A 20624-nucleotide genomic window follows, 5' to 3' on the forward strand; every position below is an offset into this window, starting at 1 on the left:
TCAGTTGCCTGGAGACCATCACATCAAGACACTCGCGTCTACGACAATGATGCCTGCCATGACAGTGTTGATCTTTTGAAAGTCCACGCTATTGCCGTTCAAATAGGTATCTACCTGTAAGCGGGAGTTTCCACGGACACCAGCAAGAAATCCCACAAACCCCCCACACGTTCTTCAACCGATAGAACCGACCGTCATTCTCGCCATCCGCAAGTAAAGTGTGTCATCTTGGTATAGACGGTCAGGGCCGCGAAGAATTGCAAGGTGCTACTTCTCTCAACGGGTAGAGACGGCTCGATCTGTGGCACGCCCTCGTCATCAGCGGTTTGGAGCTTCCACAGAAACCTTCTCAGAGTCATGACAGCATCTCGGAGATGCGAGAAATTTGTCATGTGGTTGAAAGAGTCATCATCGCAAGGCACCATCTTATCCACTCGTCCGTACCTTACTTGTCTGCCCTGGCTTTCCTGTCAACCGAAACTCTTTAGGTCTGGGTTCCTTGGTGGTTCATGATCACCGTTTGAGCAAGTAGATTCGTGATCTAATGAGGCAGAGTGCTCCGTAATAAAGATTAGATATGACCATGAGAGGAAGCAACTGCCCTGCGTCTCTGCAACCACACACACCCAAATGACGGAGTTACTATAGCCACCCCGGGCCTGGATCAAGTCTGCCAGTGGCCGCCGGGGGTTAGTGGCTCATGCCTGGACCCGTGCGTTCCTCCCTAGTCTCTCGCCCTTGCCCACACACAACTATGTTAGGAAATTGGAAAATCTCGTACCTTAGATTTCCTTCCACCTCCGCTTCCTGTTCCTCCAAACGTTTTACCGCTTCATCTGCCTTCTCCTGCCTCCTCGTTGAAATTCGTGTGTTCCTTCCAGAGATCACCAAAGTAAAACCTTTGTCTGAGAGGATGTGGCCGAGCTCCACGATGAATTGTTCTTTTCTTCAGTTCCCCAGAATATCTCGCCATTAACAAGATGCCTCGCAATCGTCACGGGATGGCCTTCTCTCTGCCAGAGCCAGTCGAGATTCCGGTCTTGCACGCTGTGCTCGTGGTGTTGCCTCGGCAGTCTGCTTTCTCCAAGAGCCAGAGAGAATACATCATTGCTCAAGGACAGGCTGGCCGTGGGTTTTCGTACCTATTAAGTTGTTTTCTTCTGTCTCTACCGTAACACATCAAGCCTTCTTCTGGGACTGATTCAATGGTTAGATTGGATGCTTGACGTGCTGCTCGCCCACTTCTTCGACATTCACCCTATGGACGCCAAGACCTGGTACCTCTATATTCACCGCTTCATCGAAAACTAGATATAGGTTCTGCTGTGTTGAGGTTTCGATTGGTCCACTGCTAATCAACCATGAACGACCTAGAATACCTCCATGTTGACGACGCTGAACCCACCTTGTCGCTTCAGGGAGGTTATTCCACATGACACAATCCTTGAATTTTCAAGCCCTCTTTTGTACCAATCAATTGGTCGTGCTCTCGTCTAGAGCTATCCTCGGCAGTCGCCGTGCATGGCTGTCTGCAATTGAAGTTGTGTTCTTCTCGGTAGGTGGAAGGCTTTGCATTGACGCTTTTCCCTTGGCTCCGACTAATCCCTAGTAACAGGGAATTGGCACAAATGGCTCCAAGCCTGCAATCAAACTTCCGTCCCTGATAGGTTTGGCCATTTCTGCGTCGCATGGCAGACCGATCCTGCCTCACAGACCGAACCTTGCCATGCCTTGCCGACCCTGCCTGCGAACCGACCCTGGGTTATGAACTAGGTACCACTTCCTACATCTGCAGGTATAATTCCGTCTTGATCTGGCCCATCCTGAGGATCGAAAACTTACCACAATCCCTGTTTGTGACAGATTGTGCTTGAAAGGTTGCAAACAAGGCTCGCACCTTCCCATCAACGCGAACTGCGCTGTGATTCTGATCTCTAGTAGGTTACCAGTCCTCCCCACTTTGGAGCGTCATAAGACTGTCAACTGACCTTTGTTTGTGCATAGAAACGAAAGGAAGCAGGTTATGCGTATGCACTATGCCGTGCCAGCGTGGGTATCTCAGTCTCTGGGGCCCCAGCACGCATAATTGGTCGTCCCGGACAGTTTTCCCTCTCAAGGCCATTGCCGTTTGAAGCCCTGTGAGTGCACATGGGAGAACCCTGGATGATCGACGAGGCGCGAATCTGAACAGCAAGGTCACCGGCGTTTGTGGGCGACAACGACAACAACAAGAACAAGTGACGGGCATAGCCCAAAGGGGTCTTGTCAACGTTCGACACCGCCCATAATCAAAAGTCAGCAACCGAGACCTATGTCGAGCCCGAGCGCATGGCCTGTCCCTCCAAGCTTCATATGCAAGTCCGCCGGTCGGTCTCGTGTTGTTCAGCTTGGGTTGTTGACCAAGATAGAGCGTTATTTCTCTCTCGTACTCACCCGAAAGATCTTTCCCGCAGAGTGCCCAGCCCGGCGACATCACGTTGCCCGGGCTGGTGCCCTCAACGCCGAATACATCGAGCCCTCCGAAGTCATGCGAATGGACAAAGCAGCCATCCAAGCATTAGAACTCCTCCGCAACTCGCGGTGCGTTGGTTGGCAAGCAGTGGTGGAAGACATGTTTTTCGACGGTCTGGCTGCAAGTGATGGAAAAGTCGTCCTTTTTCGACGTGGGATCCGGAGAGCTGGCGTTGGCTCACGAAGAAGGTCCTCCAGCCGATGACGAACCGGGAGGAGATCAACCTCCACCACGACGCGGTGGAGATTCTGTGTGGCGACGAAGATGTGTTCCGGAAGCTGAGAGATTGGTTGAAGGGGTTCGAGAGACCTGTGTTGGACTTCTTTGCCATCAAAGCCGTAGTGGCTGAGACCTCTGGCCAACTGCTCAAAGGAACAGTGTTCCTTGACGGTGGTCTTGGAACCACCCTCGAAACAATCCATGGCGTTAAGTTCTCCGAGTCGACGTCCCTCTGGTCTTCCCACCTTCTTTTGACGGGTTTGCACTTTGCAGAGGTGGCGCAGAACACGACCATGCCTGCAGGACTGTTGCATTCTTGTGGTCGGTCGGCTAGTCACCGGCACAGAGGCCAGGGCTCTTCAAGGCATGCCCGTCAAGGAGATGGTGAGTCTTGGTCCTAAGCCCCCGCCTTCAACCATGCTGTGAAACTGACAGTCGTATTTCAGGATGCAGATTTTGACCGTGGCTCATCTGTGGGCACATCTGCTTTCCCCTTCTGAATTCTCCAAGGTCTTATGGACGAGCAAGTGCGAAGCGTTGAGCGCCGAACACACCACCTAGGCAACTGTCCAGTCAGCACTGTCGAACATGGCACCCCCGAACAGGCTGTCAAAATTGCAGCGTGGTTGCCGGACCCTACAACAGCCAGCAAGTCAATTCGTTCTGGCAAAGTGTCGGACCTTCGGTCGCAGAAGGGCTAGCCATCAGCAGATCGGAACATCAAGGCTACTCTACTGCTTTCAAGCTTGTGTCGAGAACCAAGTCTGCTGCAAAGGATTTACTCCGGCGCGTACTGCTATTACCATACGCGAATTACCGCAGTCCACTTCGAATCGTTCCTGCGGAGCGTTGCCAATTCCGTACGAACAAGTACAACATGCTTTTATCGATGAGATGCTCAGGCATCACCGCGAGGCCAACCTCATGCAGCACCTACTCGACCAAGTCCCTCAGACGTCAACCTTTCAGAACGACGACACGATTGCGCGCGGCAAACAATTGCAGCTGAGAGAGCTCCGACTTAAGGTTGAGTCGCGTGTTCGATTGCGTCCACCTTGAGCTTCTGCTGGCCAGCAAGACGGGTTTTGGGAGCCTCACCGGAGTCACCCAAACGTTACCCATCTAGAACCGTGACGTGCTCGGTGAGACATTGGCACAGGTCCACTGTTCTTGTCATCTGCAAACTACGAGTTGACCTTTTTCGCAACGTTCGACGTTCTCAGAGCCCCCAGCTCTTTGGCATCCCAGCAGGCATGAACATAGGTGAGACCCTTCCAAGAGTCAACTTCAAATTGTTTCTCAGACACTGATTGTGCTTCCGCATCAGGCAATGAAAACCTGTTTCAGCCTCCACTGAGATGGGGAGGTCCAGTCCTACGGCCACCGACCGGACCAGTCATCTTTGTTGATCCACCGTCGCCCGATCATACACCTTCGAGGCCACCGGAGATGCGACCCCAGTCTCTTTGGGGTTGTGACACACCGACTGACTGTGACGATCAAGACAACCGCCAACGAGGGCAACAGCAAGTCGGAAGATCAACGCCGTCCATCTACCTATGGCATGTTTCCTTGTGTTTGCTATCCCACCGCTCACCCAGACAATCGCCAGTTCTTCATCGACGGTGTATTCTTGCAGACACAGGAATCCAATTCCCTCTTCAAATGGGATCCACGAACCCCTACATGTCGCATTGTGCCGTAACATGCCCCCAGGGACTTTGTCGCCCCATTGTTAGTTCTGGAACAGACTCCCTTTTGAGTATCGCTACTTAACATCGCTTTCGAGCATCCTTTCGAGAATCCTTTCGGGTATCTTTTCGACCATCCTTTCAAGCATCCTTTTTAGCATTCTGTTCAAGTATCCTTTCAAGCATTCTTTTCAAGCATTTATTTGACAATTATCTCTTTTCGGGCACACAAAATTCTCAAACCCACCAGGCCTTCGTCCAAGTCATTTCCTAGGGAGTCGATATCGACCACACCTTTCCGCGCTCTACAGGGACATTGGAGGATCGCTCCAGCAGTCTCGATCCGAATGCTTATATTTCAACAAGAATTGGGGAGCATGCAGCGGCTCTGCAAGATTTGTGTTTGTGGTTCAGGCACACCACCGGTTTATCGCCGGTGGGGGCACCACCGACAAGATGATGCCCAACCCGCACGTATATGGCCACCACCAGTATCCCCAGGGGCGCTCGGCCTGGATGCATCAGCAGACGTCGCAGAGGGTCATCCCGCTGGAGCGAGGCGACGGGGGGCGGCCGAAGGTGCTGAGGCCAACGCGGTCACAATTGCGTCAAGGCCCCGACGGAGAGCCAGCCCCACGAGAGATTTTACTCGAAGAGGGGGGAATGGTTCCTGGTCGGGCGAACTCTGCCTGGTCAAGGATGTTGCTGTCCCCTGGAAGGGATGGAGGACGGCAGCCAGAATTGTTTGTTTTGTTTCTGTGTGGATATTCTCTGGGGACGTTCGGTGTAGTTTTGTTAGCTTGGTAATCGATGGGGAGGGCCAACGAGGAGGACGAGGGGAGCGTGATCAAGGATTTGTGCAGTGTTGTTGGTGTAGGGTGTGGATATGGTGAAGACCGACGAGGAGGATGATAAGGTGGGGTGGTGTAGGATAAGTGCAGTGGTGTTGTTGGTTGTGGAACCAAAAGGACATCCTTCCCACAGGGTAGGCCAGGTGGTATATATCTCTACAGTGGTGTAGAGTGTGGATATTGGGAGTTGGTTTATGCGTTGGACATATCGATGAATGGAAGAGCTCAAGGAGGACGGACGAGGAATACACACAAACCCAGATGTGGAAGAGTGGTGCAGGGATAATGCAGTGGTGTTATTGGTGTAGCGTACGGATATTATGCCAAGTTTGGAACCCAGACAGTTGATCTGAAGCATGTAATTGAATTGAAGATAATGTCTGACAAGAATCTTGTTGAACGATTTTCTGTGCCCTACAGTGATGAGTTCTGTCTACTATCACCATGGGCATGATCTACGTCTCACCGAGTGAGGTCAGTGCATGGCTTCATCACAGGAGAATTTTTGCACAGATCATCAATCATGTTCATTAACATATCCCTAACTCATCATGTACCCGAAAACCATTGCGCCAACCATTCCCATGCCCGTGTGCAAAAAAGCATCCCACCCAACACATGCCGCTCTTGTGATGCTGTCGTCAGCGAGAAAAGAAAATCCAGCACCGATATCTACCTCGGCTCAGTCAATCTGTACAAAGAACCCATCCGACTTTTTTTCTTCTCCCCTCCTCCACTAGGTAGCTGAAGCAGCCTGTGACGCCACCTCCTCCGCCGCCGCCGAATCCAACTCCCTGGCCATCATCATAAAATGATTCGTCACCTTCCCCGTCATGGCCCTCTGCGGACTCCCGCTCCTGCTCTGACCAGCAGGCATGCTCATCGTCCTCGCCCTCCTCGACCCCGGCCTCGCAATCAGCTTCGGCCTAGGCGGCCTGCTCTCATCCAGCGCCGGCCTCGCCTGCTCCTTTGAAATCACCAACCCCTGCGTGATGGACATCAGCTCCCCATTCTCGACACAGCACATGCTCGGCCACACGACCAGCAAAATCTCGTCCGGGTCCACCTCGCCCTCAAACTCGTCTTCATGCTCGTGGGCCGAGTGAAGGCTCCCGTTGTCGGTGTCGTTGACGAGGAGCTTATCACCCGGCAGTGTACCAGCCGCACTGACCGTTCTGATGGAAGCCGGAATGGGGACTTTACTCGCCTCTGCAAGCGCAGATTCAAGTCTTTCGTCGATGCTTGTCGGTGGAACTTCTTCGTCCGTCTCGACAGCCTTGTCGTTTTCAATCGCCTCGGCAAACTCGGGCAGGTCCAGGACCTGCCAGTCGTAGTCGTCGTAGGGGGGGCCAAAGTAAGGCTCTATCTTCATGTTGGCTACCTGGATGCGCATCCACTGCTCGCATGCCAGCCGGCAGGCGGCTTCGAGGCCGGTGCAAAAGGCTTCGAATTGGAGGGCGGTTAGGAGGTGCTGGACCACCCAGGAGACTTCCCTGACGACCGTCTTGACGCGGCGGGCGGCTTGTTCGAGCTGGCGTTCTGGCATCATTGCCAGCATGGTGGCGCGGAAGTGGGCTTCGCGGGCTGGGTCGTCGTCTTCGAGGGCGCGGAGGAATTTGAGGAGGGGTTCGTCGTCGTCTTCGAGGAGGTAGTTGGGGCGGAAGATGTGCCTGTGGAGGGCGCGAGACAGGATGGCCAGGACGGCCGAGATGCGCATCCCTTTTGCGGCGGCGGTGTTGGACTGGGGGAGGGGGATTTGCAGCTGGGTGGCCATTTTGAGGTAGGGGGAGCTGCGGAGGTTAGTCCAGCAGGAGGCGTCGGAGAGGATGGCGTCATCGATGTCGTGTCGGAAGGAGGTCTCGACGAGGGTGACGATGGTGGTCCAGATTTTGTCGAGGACGGCGACGTAGGTGTCTTCGTTGTCGTGCTGGAGCTCGATGCGGTACTGTTCGAGGTCGGCGAGCTTGTTGGAGGTTACTTCGAGGTTGTGCTCGGTGTCTTCGAGGCGGTTGTGGAGGTCGTGGTTTTCCGACTCGGCCTTTTCCGCGCGGGTGGTCTCGGTGGTGAGTTTACCGTGGAGCTCGTCGATCTCGTTGTTCTTTTCTTCCAGGGTTTGCTGGAGGGAGGTGATTTGCTCTTCGGCGGCCCGGAGGGACTCCTGGAGACCGGAGATCTCCTTATTCCTCTCTTCCAAGGCTGTCTCGAGAGTGGCAATCTTTTGCTTGGCAGCCTCCAGCTCTTCCTCCAACGCCTTCTCTGCCGCCTCCAGTCCCTCCGCCTTCTCCTTCAAGGCCTGAATCGTAGCGTCATTGTCGGCCTTGATCTGCTCAAGCGTCTTCTCCAACTCGGCCTTCGCCGCGGTTAATGCAGCAATCGTTCCCGCAGCCAGCACGGCAGCCGCCGCCGCCGCCGCCTCGTTCGTCTTTTTCTCCTCCTCCACAGCAAGCTTCGCCGTCTCCAGGTCCTGATACTGCTTCGTCGTGAGCGCCTTAAGCTCCGACAACTCAAGCTTCTTCAAGTCCACTAGATCGGCATACTCCTGCTCCTTTCTCGCCTTAAGATCGGCATACTCCAGCGTCGTTTGATCCCTCAAATCGGCATACTTCTTTGCCGCCGCCTCCGCCGCCTGTGTCGCGGCCTCGATCTCCTCCTCCAACGCCCTGTGCGTCGCTTCCAAGTCGGTCTCTAACCTTGTCCTGGTGGCAGTGAGCTGAAAGATCTCCTGGACCTTCTCCTGGACGACCAGCTCCATCTCTCGTCGCTCCTTGACGAGGATTTCCTTTTGGTCTTCGAGCTCATTGCGAAATTTGCGGTATTCCTCCAGTAATACTTGGTGAGAGGTGCTGAGTTGGTTGTTTTGCTCCTTGACGAAGAGGAATTCACTGAAGACGTCGGCGACGAGCTTGTAGTTTGGGTCCGAGGTGAGATCGCGGATGGCGCGGACCAGGCCGTCGACCGCCTGGGCGGGGTCGGCATCTGGGTGCTGAGGGTGGTGGTTGTGGTGGTTGTGGTGTGGAGGAGCGTGAGAGCCCATGGTTGTGGGCGGTGGTGTGGGCGGTATTTGCTGTGCTGATGGCTGCTGGTGCTTGTATGATGATGGGGTGGATGGCCTCTCTCCGTTGTAGGAACCTGATGGTGGTCTGCCGTTGGTGGCAGAGGAGTAGTAACGCGAACCCCGCGGGTATCCTGAGGAAGCCAGTTTTACGGTGTTTGTTCCGCTGTTGTGAAAACAGCGGTGGGAAGTGGGAAAATGGAAAGGTTGGGGAAGTGGAGAGGGGGGGCGAATGGGTATGAGCTATTATCTTGCGATGGGTATCCTGGGGATTTTGATTGACGTCTTGTTTGTCACGATGGTTGAACGAACGTCCAGTATTTTTTTGTCAGGTAGGCAGAGATGGAGATGATGAAGGGAGGACGTTGTTGGCCAAGGGGAACTGAAAGTAGTAGTCGGCTGGATATATACCTGGCACTTTGTCTCCCACTGACACGCGATGGTGAATGGTTTTGCTGTTGTGTTTTTTGAACGGATCACCAGACTTTTGGGTCCAATTGGGCTCTAAGGTTGCTGCAAGTCCCACCCGGCCGCTCTCTGCTGGGATCTGCTGGCCCGTCACAGCGTGACAGATGGAGAACGGCGATGGAGCCCAACGTCAACCAGTCCTCTTGCTCTTCTCCTGTTTTTGCCCCCAGTTTTCCCCTGTCGAGACCGCCTCGCCAAAATATGCAAAATTCTCGCCCGTCTCCTGCAGGCCGCTTGGTCGTTTGATGGCCCGGGGCTCCATCCATTGTTTCGACGTGGCAGCATCCATCGCCAACCCTCTCGGGCAGGGGACAGGCTTGGCGATTATTGGACCCGCCCAGTCCCGCTGTTACAGCGCTAGCCACGGCCACCGGCAGCTTCACCACCAGACATCTTGTCTTCCTCCTCGCTGTCAACCACATGCTCACTTGTGCAACGGCCATGAACCCCTACCTATCAACCATCATCTCGTCTTCGAACCCGCCAGCCTGGATCACCACACTTCAAACATTCTAACCAGCATCCCCATAGTCTACACTATATCCCACTGCATTAGCGGGCCGTGCCTCGGCCAAGAATTGGGCTCAGTGCAACCCATCACCAGGCGGTGCCCAAGTCGGCAACGCAACCACTGACAACTGGCAGCAATCAGCTTCCCCAATTCCTTCTCCTGACAGCCGCAATGGCCTTGCTGAAGCCGGCATCCGCGAACGCGCATCATGCTCGGCTATCTAGAACCTGGGGCCGGCATCGATCATGATGTTCTTGGTCCGTTAACCCCGCCTTCAGCCGCCGAACCACTTTACCGCCTCATATCACGTCTCACCAAAGAGCTGAGGATAACCTCGGCCACGGATTGGTCACCGCTTTTATACAGGGAACTCAGCCCTCCTCTCCACTATGATCAGACCCTTATGTACATGTGTGTGTAGAAACAAATCATGCCCCCGGTGCCATGTGTTCCGAACGGGCAGCTTCCGGGTGGTGGACATCAACGGTCTCATCGGTCTATGTAGGTGTATGTCTCTTGGCACTGTGTAGTGTACATAGTCTGCATGCGTTTGAGACCCAGCCAGATGGCGCGCTAGGTGTTGCCTATGAAGGCTTTGAATTGACCAATAGATGTGAGAGTATCAAAAAGTGTTGATATCAGTCCGTGGCTTGAAACTTTCCGTACTCCAGATCTTGTACCCCACGCAGTGGATATATACGCCGGATCTTTGTTCAAGGACTCTTTCTTCCGCTTCTCCCTCCTCGAAAATTCGAACACTGCATATGCCAAGATAGAACTCGGAGGTGTGGTGGGCGTGTGTACACACCGCCACCCGGACTGCCAGCCACATTGTTGCTATAAGAGGCGATGTTGTTGTTGTTGTTGTTGTTGTTGTGCATGTGTTTCACCATGCTTATTGAAAAAATTATGTTCCGAGGGACTGTCGCATTCAGAGAGTTTTCTTATCAGATCTCGGCGACCTATAGATCGACAACCGTCATCGGTACCAGAAATCTCACGCAACCAAATTTTGAACATGGAAGGATTCCTTGGCTGGTCCCAATTGCTACCCCCCCAACTTTCTGGAAGAGGAATCGCGGAGGAAGAGGTGGAATGATTGAGATATTAGACTGCATAAAGCCGTGAGGGGCACTCAGGCTGTCCAGACTTGCAGTCGGGGGATTTCATTCTGGTGTTTGGCATTCATACGGTGTTTTCCTCTCGAACAATGTGACCGGAGTTAAAGAGCGTCGCACGAAACTCGGCGAAACGGTTCAGGTAAAATGGTGAGAGTGACAATACAACACCACTACAAGAACGCTTTTCCTTTTCCAACATCAGCCCTACCTACTCCTGAGGCTTCGCACAAGTCTCCCCAAGATTCGCCTTCGTCCTGCTCGCCAACAACCCCAACTCCGCCTCCGCAGCCTTGTACGTCTTCGTCGCGTTATGCGCCAACGGTCCATAAAGCATCCAAGCCGACAGCGGCCTCAGCGTAGCATGACCCCCCCTCTGCGTCCTCAACCTCTCCCTATCCACCTTCGCCCCGGTTGACCTCTCCAGCGCAGCCTCGTACCCCGCTGGCCACCCCTCCATCACCTTCTTCCCCAAGTTACCCGCCGCAACATATGCCTCAAACCGATCCTTTCCCCCAAAATCCCTCATGATAAACGGCGCCCTGGCATACCCGACGGGAAGCCGGGTAATATCCTGACTCCAGTAGTCAACCCCATCCAACTGGACCACTGACCGTCCCCCTCTCCCCCACGGCTGCCCTTGCTCATCCCAGTAGAAGAACCCGGTGATCCAACCGCTCACGTCTAGGGGAGCGGCACCGCAGATGTTGCTGTAGCTCGCAAAAACAATACTATTCCAAAACCTCTTCGTCTCGGCCGAGTCAGGCTCATCCCAGGATTTGACAAACCTCTTGAAAATCGGCGCCAACCGGCGTTTATACTCCTTCGGCTCCTCCCCGAAAAACTCCAGCCTTTCCAGTTTCTTCTCCAACTTGACCCAATCCTCCCTCGTCCCCTCCAGTGTGACAGACGGAAGCCCGCAGATAATCCCGCCCTCGTAGCGAAAGTAAGCCTTGACGAGCCCCATCATCAGAATGTTGGACGTCATAACATCGTTGTCCGTCGTGGTCGAAAACCCAGGGACGATCCACTCCTCCAACCAGGGCGTCAGCACCCGCTTCTGAATCTCTTCTTTGAATCGCCAGAGGACGTCGGTCCAGGTGTAATCCTCAATAAAGATGACCTCCTGACCCTGGTGCTTGACAAACAGGTGGCGGACGGCTTCGGCGTGGGTTTCCATGTAAAAGTTCATTTGGGTCAAGATGGTGAACCAGATTTCGTCCGGCCGGAGGACGAGGTGGAGGTGTTCGCCCCACGCTTGGATTGCGCTCCTGACAAAAGAGTCGCCCGAGGGGAGGTGGGAGGAGAAGTTTGTTGATGCGGCGGCGGGCTCGAGGGTGCCGGAGTAGGCTGACAGGAGGAGTTGTACGGTGGAGTTGGGGAATTCGTTTGGGGCGGATTGGCGGAGGAGGTCCGAGGCGGAGGAGAGGGTGATGTTGGTGGAGGGGCGGTAGGGGAGGGGGGAGCCGCCTGGGAGGATCACAATGCTCGCGCTGGCGAGAGGGAGGAAGGCGAGGAGCTTCATTGTGGTGGTATTTTGGAGGGCCTCATAGCCTTGAGGAGAGAGAAAAGGTGGGTGTCGAAGCGGGAGGGAAACTGGACTTATAAGGACGTGGGATCGTCGGTCAGGAAAAGCTGGGGTTAGACAAAGTCTCGTAGATCGCTACATTCCAAGGGCCGTATGAATCGGCCTTGGTGTCCCGTTGAACAGGCAAGCGAGGTGTAATATAACCGGGTGAGCGGGATCATATGTCTCTCGGGGAATTTTGCCGGAAGTTGCTATTTTTGGATAGATTGCAGAGCATGATGAAACCAGGAATGTGCGACGCTCGTGTTGGAGAGAATTGTACTTCGTGATCAATAGTGCAGCACTGCAGATCGGTGGTGTGGAAGTGAGTGACGGTCTGGTGTTGTGGGAAGATCGCAATTTGTTGTGGTTGGCGAAGGACTTGGCTGTTCTACTTGTGAGGAGTTATGAGGTGACCCCCTGTTCCTTCACAAAATTCGTCATGAGCTTTCATAGATATAGAAGGTATTCATTCATCAGGTACCTTACGGGTACCTATATGTATCCAAAATCATTCCCAGAATCGGGAGAATGACACGACGACGGTCGACACTGTCCCTAACATGACCAAGCAGACAACACAGGTGGTCCAAACCAAGGCCGTGGCAGCAGTTCCAATGGTTGCTTCAATCTCACCACCACTGATGTAGGTGATGGTGGACGCGGTTGATGCAGCGGCCGAGTGCTGCCAAAGGGCAGCAACTAACGACAGTACCGCTCCGACGAAGGCAGGCAAAACACAGGCCTTGGCGAAAGAATTGTTAGGGAAAGGCTTGACCTGTCGCTCGTCCACTTCAACGCCGTTGTCATCGTATTCCTTTTCCGTACACCAACTACTGAAGGTAGCTAGTAGAAGAGCGAGAATGAACATCAAGGCCGAGGAGGCAGGGCTGGATCGATTTAGCTTCAAGCTCTGGGAAACTGGGCAACCAGGCAAATCTCAGGAAGGAACGCAGCCGCAAGAGCCAACTGGGACTCCGACTATTGCCTTCTCGTGAAGCCATTGTGCCCAATGCTTGAAAGTGACTGATTTGTTTCGGGTTCCATGAACTCGGAAAGCGGTGTCGAGGGCAGCGTGCCACCAGCCCACGTGAATACCTAGAGGACGTGAGGTGCTGTTGGTTCAACTTCCGATCTTTCTCCACCAACGCTAACCCAGGCTCAGCTCGTGAACGTGGTCGATACGCCCTTTAGAGGCATACGTCTTGCCTACAAATCAGAGAGATGCTCTGGAAAACGTCCGCATGGAGGACTCTTGCTTTTGCGTACTCACCGGAAATGAACTCCCCTGCCTCCGACCCCGAGCATCGAAATGGTTCACATCACTGCATTCGCGAAAATAGCAGTAATGATGAGCAAACTCCCGTCCGGCGAGCCGGCAATGGCGACAGCCCGGGAGGCTCCGGTCCGTCCCAATCTCAGCAGAGAAAGGAAGGCGATATCGATGTGAACAGCAACACCAACCCCTCTATTTCTCTGCCCCCAACATGAAGACACATATTTCACGCGCTACCGGTGGAAGCAACATCATATGCGCCACTGGAAAAACACATTCCGTCCTTCGAGGGGGTCGCCGACTATCATTGTGGTGTACAATGCTACTGGCCAACATATTCTACAGGTCTGGCATGATCAAAGCCATTTCTTTGAACGCACTGCTCCTGACAGCGAGGCGAAGCCGGTCACCAAGGATGTACCACCGCTAGATCTTCCCCACAACGAGTCCCACACCTTATTTTCCCAGGATACCGACCCCGAAATCAATCCGTACGCTAGGTCTAGCCCTCGACATATTCCCTGATGTCTTTGAAGAACAGCTCTACCGCCCAGGGTACCGAGGGACCGATAGTTGCGAGGATGCGGACCCCAGGACATGGAAAAGGGTCCTCGTGTCTCGACTGATCACATCCTATCTGCGTGAACCAATGTCTCCCGTCAAGAGTGGAAGCTTCGAAGCTCGTCTGGCTCTGAAGATAGCATGGCGACAGCAGTCTGGGAGCAACAAGTGACGTACTTCCGGAAGCGTTGGTCTGTTGGCAGTACCACTGCACCGGCCGAACAGAGTAAGCAAGAGATCCTCGCCACAACCAAGCTAGGTAGAACTGACCTGATATGGCTGTCAAAGCTGTTTACTTTGTCGATCCACTCCCTCTGGTAGTACAAGAATCCGAGCGGCGCCGCAGTGACTCTTGTGTCGATGCTGCTGCGAAAATCCACCGATCTGAACACACGCCTTTCCGGCGGGCAACATGGAGACTGCCATTTGCACCAACCACTCTCAAGGGGCAGTACCGAAACAGAGAAGATTTTATGAAACGAGAAGTCACGAAGAAACACCCAAAGTCGGACCACGACGGAACGGCCAGGAGGACTGGACTAGCTCGAAACCTTCATCCCAGCGCCGGCCCTCTTACAAGTCATCCGCATCGACGCGATGTGCCTTGTTCGCCACCTCTCGGTCATTCTTGACGAGATGATCCACCAGCACAACCAGCGAGCGCCTCATGCAAGAACGCCTCGAACTCCTGGAGAGAACTGCTCAACTGGGCCCAGCGAGAGTTGCCCCGGCTTTCGGAATCTCTGGCCGAGTTCTTTGCTTTCGCGTTGGCAACAGCTGAAGATCTCGAGCCTGTTCTCCCGGGGCTCTGCACGCACACACATACCAGCGCCAGCGACACATCCTCAAGTGATCAAGCTTCAGCAAGAAATCCAGGACAGTTGTGACTAGGTGTGTCCGTACACATGAGCACCTCCGCGCGGAAACGTCACTTCTCGAGAGCAAACGAGGGCATTGCCCAGGCTGAAGATGTTACCCGGTTTTGACGGAGCTGGCTTTTGTTTTTATTCCCACGTCTTTTGCTGCTGCGCTGTTTTGGTATGCAACTTCAAGAGCTAGAAGACGCCCCTCCCAGGGTGTGGATGTTTGTCGTTACTGCGATTGGATTTGTCTTGTTGGCATGTATACTACGAATCGTGCTGAGAAGTCCGACGATAAGCTGGAGGATACAGAGAGTGGGAAGGAGGGTAAGGACTGAGAGAAAGGTTCCAGATGGGGGCTGCTGTGCCTGCTCACAAGGCCTTTGGATGGGCATGGGAGAAGATTCACGGGAATAGGATCGTGGGATTTTTGGCACCATGGATAGGCGATCTACGCTGCTTTGGTAGCGGTTCTCTGCGTTTTTGTGGGAGAGGTGAGCTTGACGATAGGGTTGGTGGTTTTGGTTACTGTTTTCCTGGGGCCGGTGATGTTTGTGGTTCGGTGGTGGGTTGTTAAGGAGAGGACGACGAGGGTGGATTTGTCGAGGTTTTATCCGCAGCCGAGAAGGAGGAGAGCAACAGGGGAAGATGATGATGATGGGGGTGGGAAGGGTGAGGTTGGGGTAGGTAGGTAGACTCTTGTCATTAAAACACACGTTTGTATTCAGGTACGCTTGTTCCTAACCTCCGGAGGACCATGCCATTCCAACGCACTCCCCGTCTCCTCAACCTTTGGCGGGGAGTCAACCATCATTCCATCCAGCTGGAAGGTTCGCCTCTGGTTGCAAGAGGATTGCCGTGCCGTCCAGATGACTTCTCACCCTTCTCCGAGCCGCCATATGTAAGCAAGAGCTCTCGTCTTTTTCTTGACAACTCTCCTCTCTTTTTTATGGGCAGCGAGAGCCTCCTTCGTGAGTCTAGTCCTCCCGGGTGCGGCGGCGGCATCTCTGGTCTCTTTGCTGCCTCTCGTCTCGACATTTTGAGGGTCTATTCCAAACTGATCCCACATCATCCGCATCACCTGCTCGTACCAGCCCCAATGAAAACCCCCGCCAGGTCCCAGCGACGAGACAGAATGCGGCCCGTCATCTCCGTGCAAGTTACTGTCCGAACGATGGACACTGTGCGTCAGGATGTGGTAGCCAAAAGTCGGGCACGAGCAAAACAGGGCGTCTGATCCTCAAGGTAAAATCGGACGAGGTGCCTGGTTCATAGGGGTGTTCTTTGCAGCGTGTGTTCTGCTTGGTGTTGACGGAAACTTCTCCGATGCCTGAGACGGCGAGGGTGACAGGTGAGCTGCTTTCGGAGGTGGTGTGTGTGACTTGGCTTTGGAAGGGTACTAGGGAGGTGAACCAGCCTTTGTCGCTAGCGATGCTATGGTTGATGTGAGTGTGGGTTTACCGCAGGTAGGTTAGAGTGGGTATTAAGCCAGCGACTGCTTACGGGATATTGGATCTTGGGGAGTAGATCCAGTCGCGGGATACGAGGTCGCGCTGCGGCTCTGAGGGTGACGTGTTGAGAACTGACTGGCACTAAAGACTCGTTTCAGATGGAAGGTGGATGGTTGAAAAGGCGAAACAGACGTTGCGAGCCGGGAAGTTTTGAGAACTCATTGAAAAGGGAGATTTTTACTGTCACAAATCTTGGTGTGGTTAGCTTTCTTGAAGCTCGGTTCGGGGGCTGACTAGATTGGAATTGGGCTTTGCCAGAACACAACTTGGAGCACCTTGGCCAAATCCAAACCCGAAGATTTGTGAATCACGAGAACGACACTTACAAAATCCCATTTGACATGGAACAAGACATAATGATGATTAACAACTACTTCTTAATGCCTTCTAACTACGCGCCTGACACCCCCAAGGTAGGTAGGTATGTAGAAAGACAGAAGAACAGGTCCGTCAAGCGGGAGCGGACTTCCACAAGTCAAAACCAACTTCGTGCCGGACTCACTAAGGTGAGCCTATCAAGCCCCCTTCGCTGTTCCTCAAGCCACTGGCTCCATGGTCCCACAACATTGCGCAAGTGCCAGAAGATCAGCGATATCCCTATGCTGCTCACTGTCTGACTCGTTGCTGCAGCACAGCGGATTTCTCTCCTTCCCCGCAAGCCTTCATTGACCAGAACTCAAGAAGCAAGCAGAAAACACTTTGTGCTTCACCTAAAACTCTTAGGCATGTGATGAACAAAAGGATGGATTGCCGGTGGGGATGAAGACGAAGACGTGGAAAGATAGTTAATAGGCCTTGGAGGATAGTTGAGAGGCGTCTCGACCATCTTTCAAGTCCATGATATCGAATAGCAGTCACTAGTCAAAGCATGTCAGGTAATGGGATATGGCGAGGCATGGTGTCCAGGGCCAACGGCCAAAAAGAAAAAGAAAAAAAAGGGCACGTAGAAAGTTGAATGAAGAGTTGATTGTTTTCATCCGGGCCATAATGGCCGTAACAAAAGGAATGCATTTACAGGAAGCATTGCAAGGGTAGGATATCTCGATGTCCACACCCTGAATTCGCAACGCCTGTGGCTTCCTGCGAGCCTAAATATCCCTCCCATGCCGAACCAGATGACCTTGGTGTGGCTGAAAAGGCCGAACCCAAAAACGCACCGACGAAGTGGCTTCGTTGGCCCATGCCCTTGATTTCCCTGCCACAACAGGCCCCAGATGCCAACCCCAAGTCAACACGCTAACTGGGCCAGTTCAACCCTTCAAAAGATCGACCCCCCATCACCCATCATTCGCCATCATCGCGCGTGCAATAAGTCTTCCCTCGGCCCGTTCATCCTCGTCGTAGATGCTGAGGCCGTAGGCCATAAGAAACTTGAACTCGCCGTCGAAATGGACTCGAAGCCATTGCTTCTCTTCCGCTGTATAAGGAGGCACCATCGTGATTTGATGGATAGTTGCAGATTGTAGCTTGGAGTAGCGTGGTCGATCTGGTGTTTGGGGCGATGGGTGATTGTCGAAGTGAGGCAACGAACTGAGCAAAAGGCGAGTTGAACTGGGGGAAGAACCGAGCAACCACGAGCTGGGGCGAAGAAAAGAAGGTGAGCTTCGCGCCTGGAACCACACCACCGGTGGATCCCACAACAGTTGTCTCAGTTGACTTGACGAAAATGCATCAAAATCGCCGAATCCGAGTCTGGTACCCCACGGTGGCTTGTTGTAAACTGCCGCATGCGGCTTGTGGGTGGTGGAAGGCGGGGAATGGCGCCAGCCACCACCGAGATAGCTCGTCAGACACGGGGGACCCGCGGATATAGTGAATGTATGTCGGCTCCCAAGCCTGTATCATGCAGAATGCAGCTGCAGTTGCGACGCTGGGACCGAGTGCGAGTGTTTCAAGACAGTGACGGGGCCGAGGGCAACCATATGTCTGGAAAAAAGGTGTGTGTGTGTGTATGTGTGTTGTGCCTTCGAGGTCGAGGCGCTCACATCATCTGAAAGAAATCCAGTCGCTCCTGTTCTTCTCTCTCGGCCTGCCTCTTCTTTTCTTCCTCGGCCCTTCGTCTTCTGGCTACTTCGGGGTCTCCGGCCTCCTTTTCCTCGAGTCTCGCTTCCTCGAACGGTAAAAGTGAAGATGCCTGGTTTGCTGTCAATGAGTCTGTCCATCTAGGATCCGCTGGTGTGGAATACGCCGAGTAGGCTGGGTTGACATCCCGACGAATGGGAACACCACGAGCCGAAGGGGGGATGGGAAGGGGTCCTGGTACCTCGGTGGCGATGGAAGCGTGTTTCTCATCATAGGTTGCCGTTGAACGGGAACTGTCTCTGGATGTAGTGTGGACCACCTTGGCATGGGTGACGACTGGCTTCGGAGCTGGGCCCCTCTTCCGCCAGATCTTGAGAGTGCTGAGACAACCCATCTTGGTGGTTTTGTGGGACGAAAGAGTTGGGAGGTTTTGATTCTCGGTCAAAGCTTTGCCGACAATGGTCGAGATGTCCAAGGACGTCAGGGTCAGGGGAGCTCGAGGTGGCGCGAAAGATGGATCGGAGCTTGAGAGCACCGGATCTCTCACATGTTTGGGAAACGTGGAGCTTTAAAACAAACCAGCGTCTGGCCCAGGCGGCGTTTGCTTGATGCAGTGACATGGCTCATGTCTCCATTCCTGGCGTGGAATGGTTGGAATGCTACCAAGGGCTGTCCCATTTGGGTAGGTTCCGATGGTGCCATAAGCCACAATGGGGATAGCGCCATAGCACAGCCCTAGCGATATTCTTGAACGCGGGGAAGGTCTCCACAGCTAGTGGTGCTGCGAACCCTGCAGAGAACTGGTTCCACTGTTCTGGGCGTCTGGGCCTTTGAGCCACCAATTTCCAGTGTGGTGAGAAACTGTGAACAGCTTCAGGGCGCTTGCTGACCAATCAACACATCAATTCCAAGCGGACTGTCTCTTCCAAATAAACAACAATGCCTTTCATCAGCCTCATTCCAGCCCAGCCAAGCAACGCCAAGCAACATTCCTGACCAGCATCGGACTCCCACACAGAGCACCGCCGTCTGGAGCACCTGGGCAGCGCTTACACAAAGTCCGGAATAGTGGGGTCCCGTCGTCAGCAACTGGCGGGGCGGCGCGGAAACGGCACGACTAGCGCATGCAGCACATCAATGTTAGACTTGACCTTCCTCTTTTCGAGCTGGGCTTCTGAATCATAGAAGACTAGAGCCCGATTCCTGTCTTTGATCTCTCAAAAGTCACGCTCTCCTTTACCAAGAATTGGCAATTTCAGGTCTTCATCATTTGCAACCTGGTGATCCATTGGCCGGTGATTGATCAAGGAGATGGTCCGTGGCTATCCTAGTGGCTGATGGCAGCTGACCGCGTGTAATTTGCCTTACCCTGACCTAGCTCACAACCTTTGGAATAGCGTCCGTCTGGGCTCTCATAGGCTCTGGAGATCTTCACACCCCTGAGAACCCTGATGGGTGGGCCCCGCTGTGGATACCAAACGGCAGCCAAGCGGGAGCTTTGAAGATCAGGGAAAAAAAAGATCAACAGTGGTGATCTCACAGGAAGAGTGCTGACGTTGGTGGAATTCACCGCTTCAGCTCAGCCAGCCACAAAGTCATGCATAGTGCAGTCATACCCAGAAGTCGAAAACCACGCATTTTCTGTTGGTGATGACTTGTGGCTGCCGTTGGTTCACCATAGAACCTCACTGCCGGAAATGTGAATGTCATCGCATTCAAAAGAGGTATCTTTTTTCGACGGTCGAATAAGGTATGGGATATCATGTGTCAACAGTGTCGCCAAGAAGAAGAATCCAACTCTGGCAAAATAAAGCTTCTTTCACCTCAACCAAACAACATACCTACTGTAAACCAACGACATGCCTACCAAAGTTCCAACGCTGTTACCAATGCAACATGGTGTGATATCCCATGCAGATTTACCACAGTTCCGGGACTGTTCTACTTGAAAGGACGCATGAGTTATTGCGCCGTGGGAACTGCTGGTTCAGCTGCATTTGTGAATCGCAAGATATCACCCTTCCAAGGAAAACAACATTGATCACGGTGTTTTTATCAATCTTTGCGGCATAGACCGGTGTGGTGAATCCCTCGCCGGAATTGCTGTTGAGGGAGCTGCCCGAGATTCCTGCTGCTGAAGTTTGGTTCCGGTGCCATTTGGCAAGAGTGAACCCCGGCTCCCAACATCTTGTTGGTAGCAGTGCATTCATGTAGGAACCTCTTATCAAGCTTGTGAATAAAATCATTGACGGGACTGAATGGGTGCCCCGAGATTGGTTATGTTGGGGAGTTGGAAATGCAAGTCACATTTACAATCAACTGGAACCTGGAAGCCTCCGGGTACGTTCGAGAGATCTCCAAATATCTCAACAGAACAAGGCAAATGCAACAGCTTGAAGATATAT

The 20624-nt window shown here is 53.5% G+C and overlaps 5 protein-coding genes across 5 annotated transcripts; all 5 read right to left on the bottom strand.

The window, feature by feature from the left end:
- Positions 1-6009: 6009 nt before the first annotated feature.
- On the bottom strand, positions 6010-8307 carry QC764_302960 (uncharacterized protein; the record flags this gene model as incomplete). Its single annotated transcript, XM_062945412.1, has 1 exon — positions 6010-8307. One exon carries the CDS (start codon positions 8305-8307, stop codon positions 6010-6012), a length of 2298 nt encoding a protein of 765 aa, XP_062801386.1.
- A 2326-nt stretch (positions 8308-10633) lies between these two features.
- On the bottom strand, positions 10634-11947 carry QC764_302970 (uncharacterized protein; the record flags this gene model as incomplete). Its single annotated transcript, XM_062945413.1, has 1 exon — positions 10634-11947. The coding sequence occupies one exon, from the start codon at positions 11945-11947 to the stop codon at positions 10634-10636; it is 1314 nt and encodes a 437-aa protein (XP_062801387.1).
- A 3724-nt stretch (positions 11948-15671) lies between these two features.
- QC764_302980 (uncharacterized protein) lies at positions 15672-16359 on the bottom strand (the record flags this gene model as incomplete). Its single annotated transcript, XM_062945414.1, is given in 3 exon segments — positions 15672-16120; positions 16190-16268; positions 16287-16359. The coding sequence occupies 3 exon segments, from the start codon at positions 16357-16359 to the stop codon at positions 15847-15849; spliced, it is 426 nt and encodes a 141-aa protein (XP_062801388.1). The 3' UTR covers positions 15672-15846.
- Positions 16360-17474: 1115 nt separating this feature from the next.
- On the bottom strand, positions 17475-17633 carry QC764_302987 (uncharacterized protein; the record flags this gene model as incomplete). Its single annotated transcript, XM_062945415.1, has 1 exon — positions 17475-17633. The coding sequence occupies one exon, from the start codon at positions 17631-17633 to the stop codon at positions 17475-17477; it is 159 nt and encodes a 52-aa protein (XP_062801389.1).
- Positions 17634-18178: 545 nt separating this feature from the next.
- Positions 18179-18853, bottom strand: QC764_302992 (uncharacterized protein; the record flags this gene model as incomplete). Its single annotated transcript, XM_062945416.1, has 2 exons — positions 18461-18853; positions 18179-18331 (listed from the first exon to the last, which is right to left on the bottom strand). Exons 1-2 carry the CDS (start codon positions 18611-18613, stop codon positions 18179-18181), a joined length of 306 nt encoding a protein of 101 aa, XP_062801390.1. The 5' UTR covers positions 18614-18853.
- Between the last annotated feature and the right edge of the window lie 1771 nt (positions 18854-20624).

The sequence above is a fragment of the Podospora pseudoanserina genome, chromosome 3 (assembly GCF_035222485.1).
Source record: "Podospora pseudoanserina strain CBS 124.78 chromosome 3, whole genome shotgun sequence".
Classification (NCBI taxonomy): domain Eukaryota; kingdom Fungi; phylum Ascomycota; class Sordariomycetes; order Sordariales; family Podosporaceae; genus Podospora; species Podospora pseudoanserina.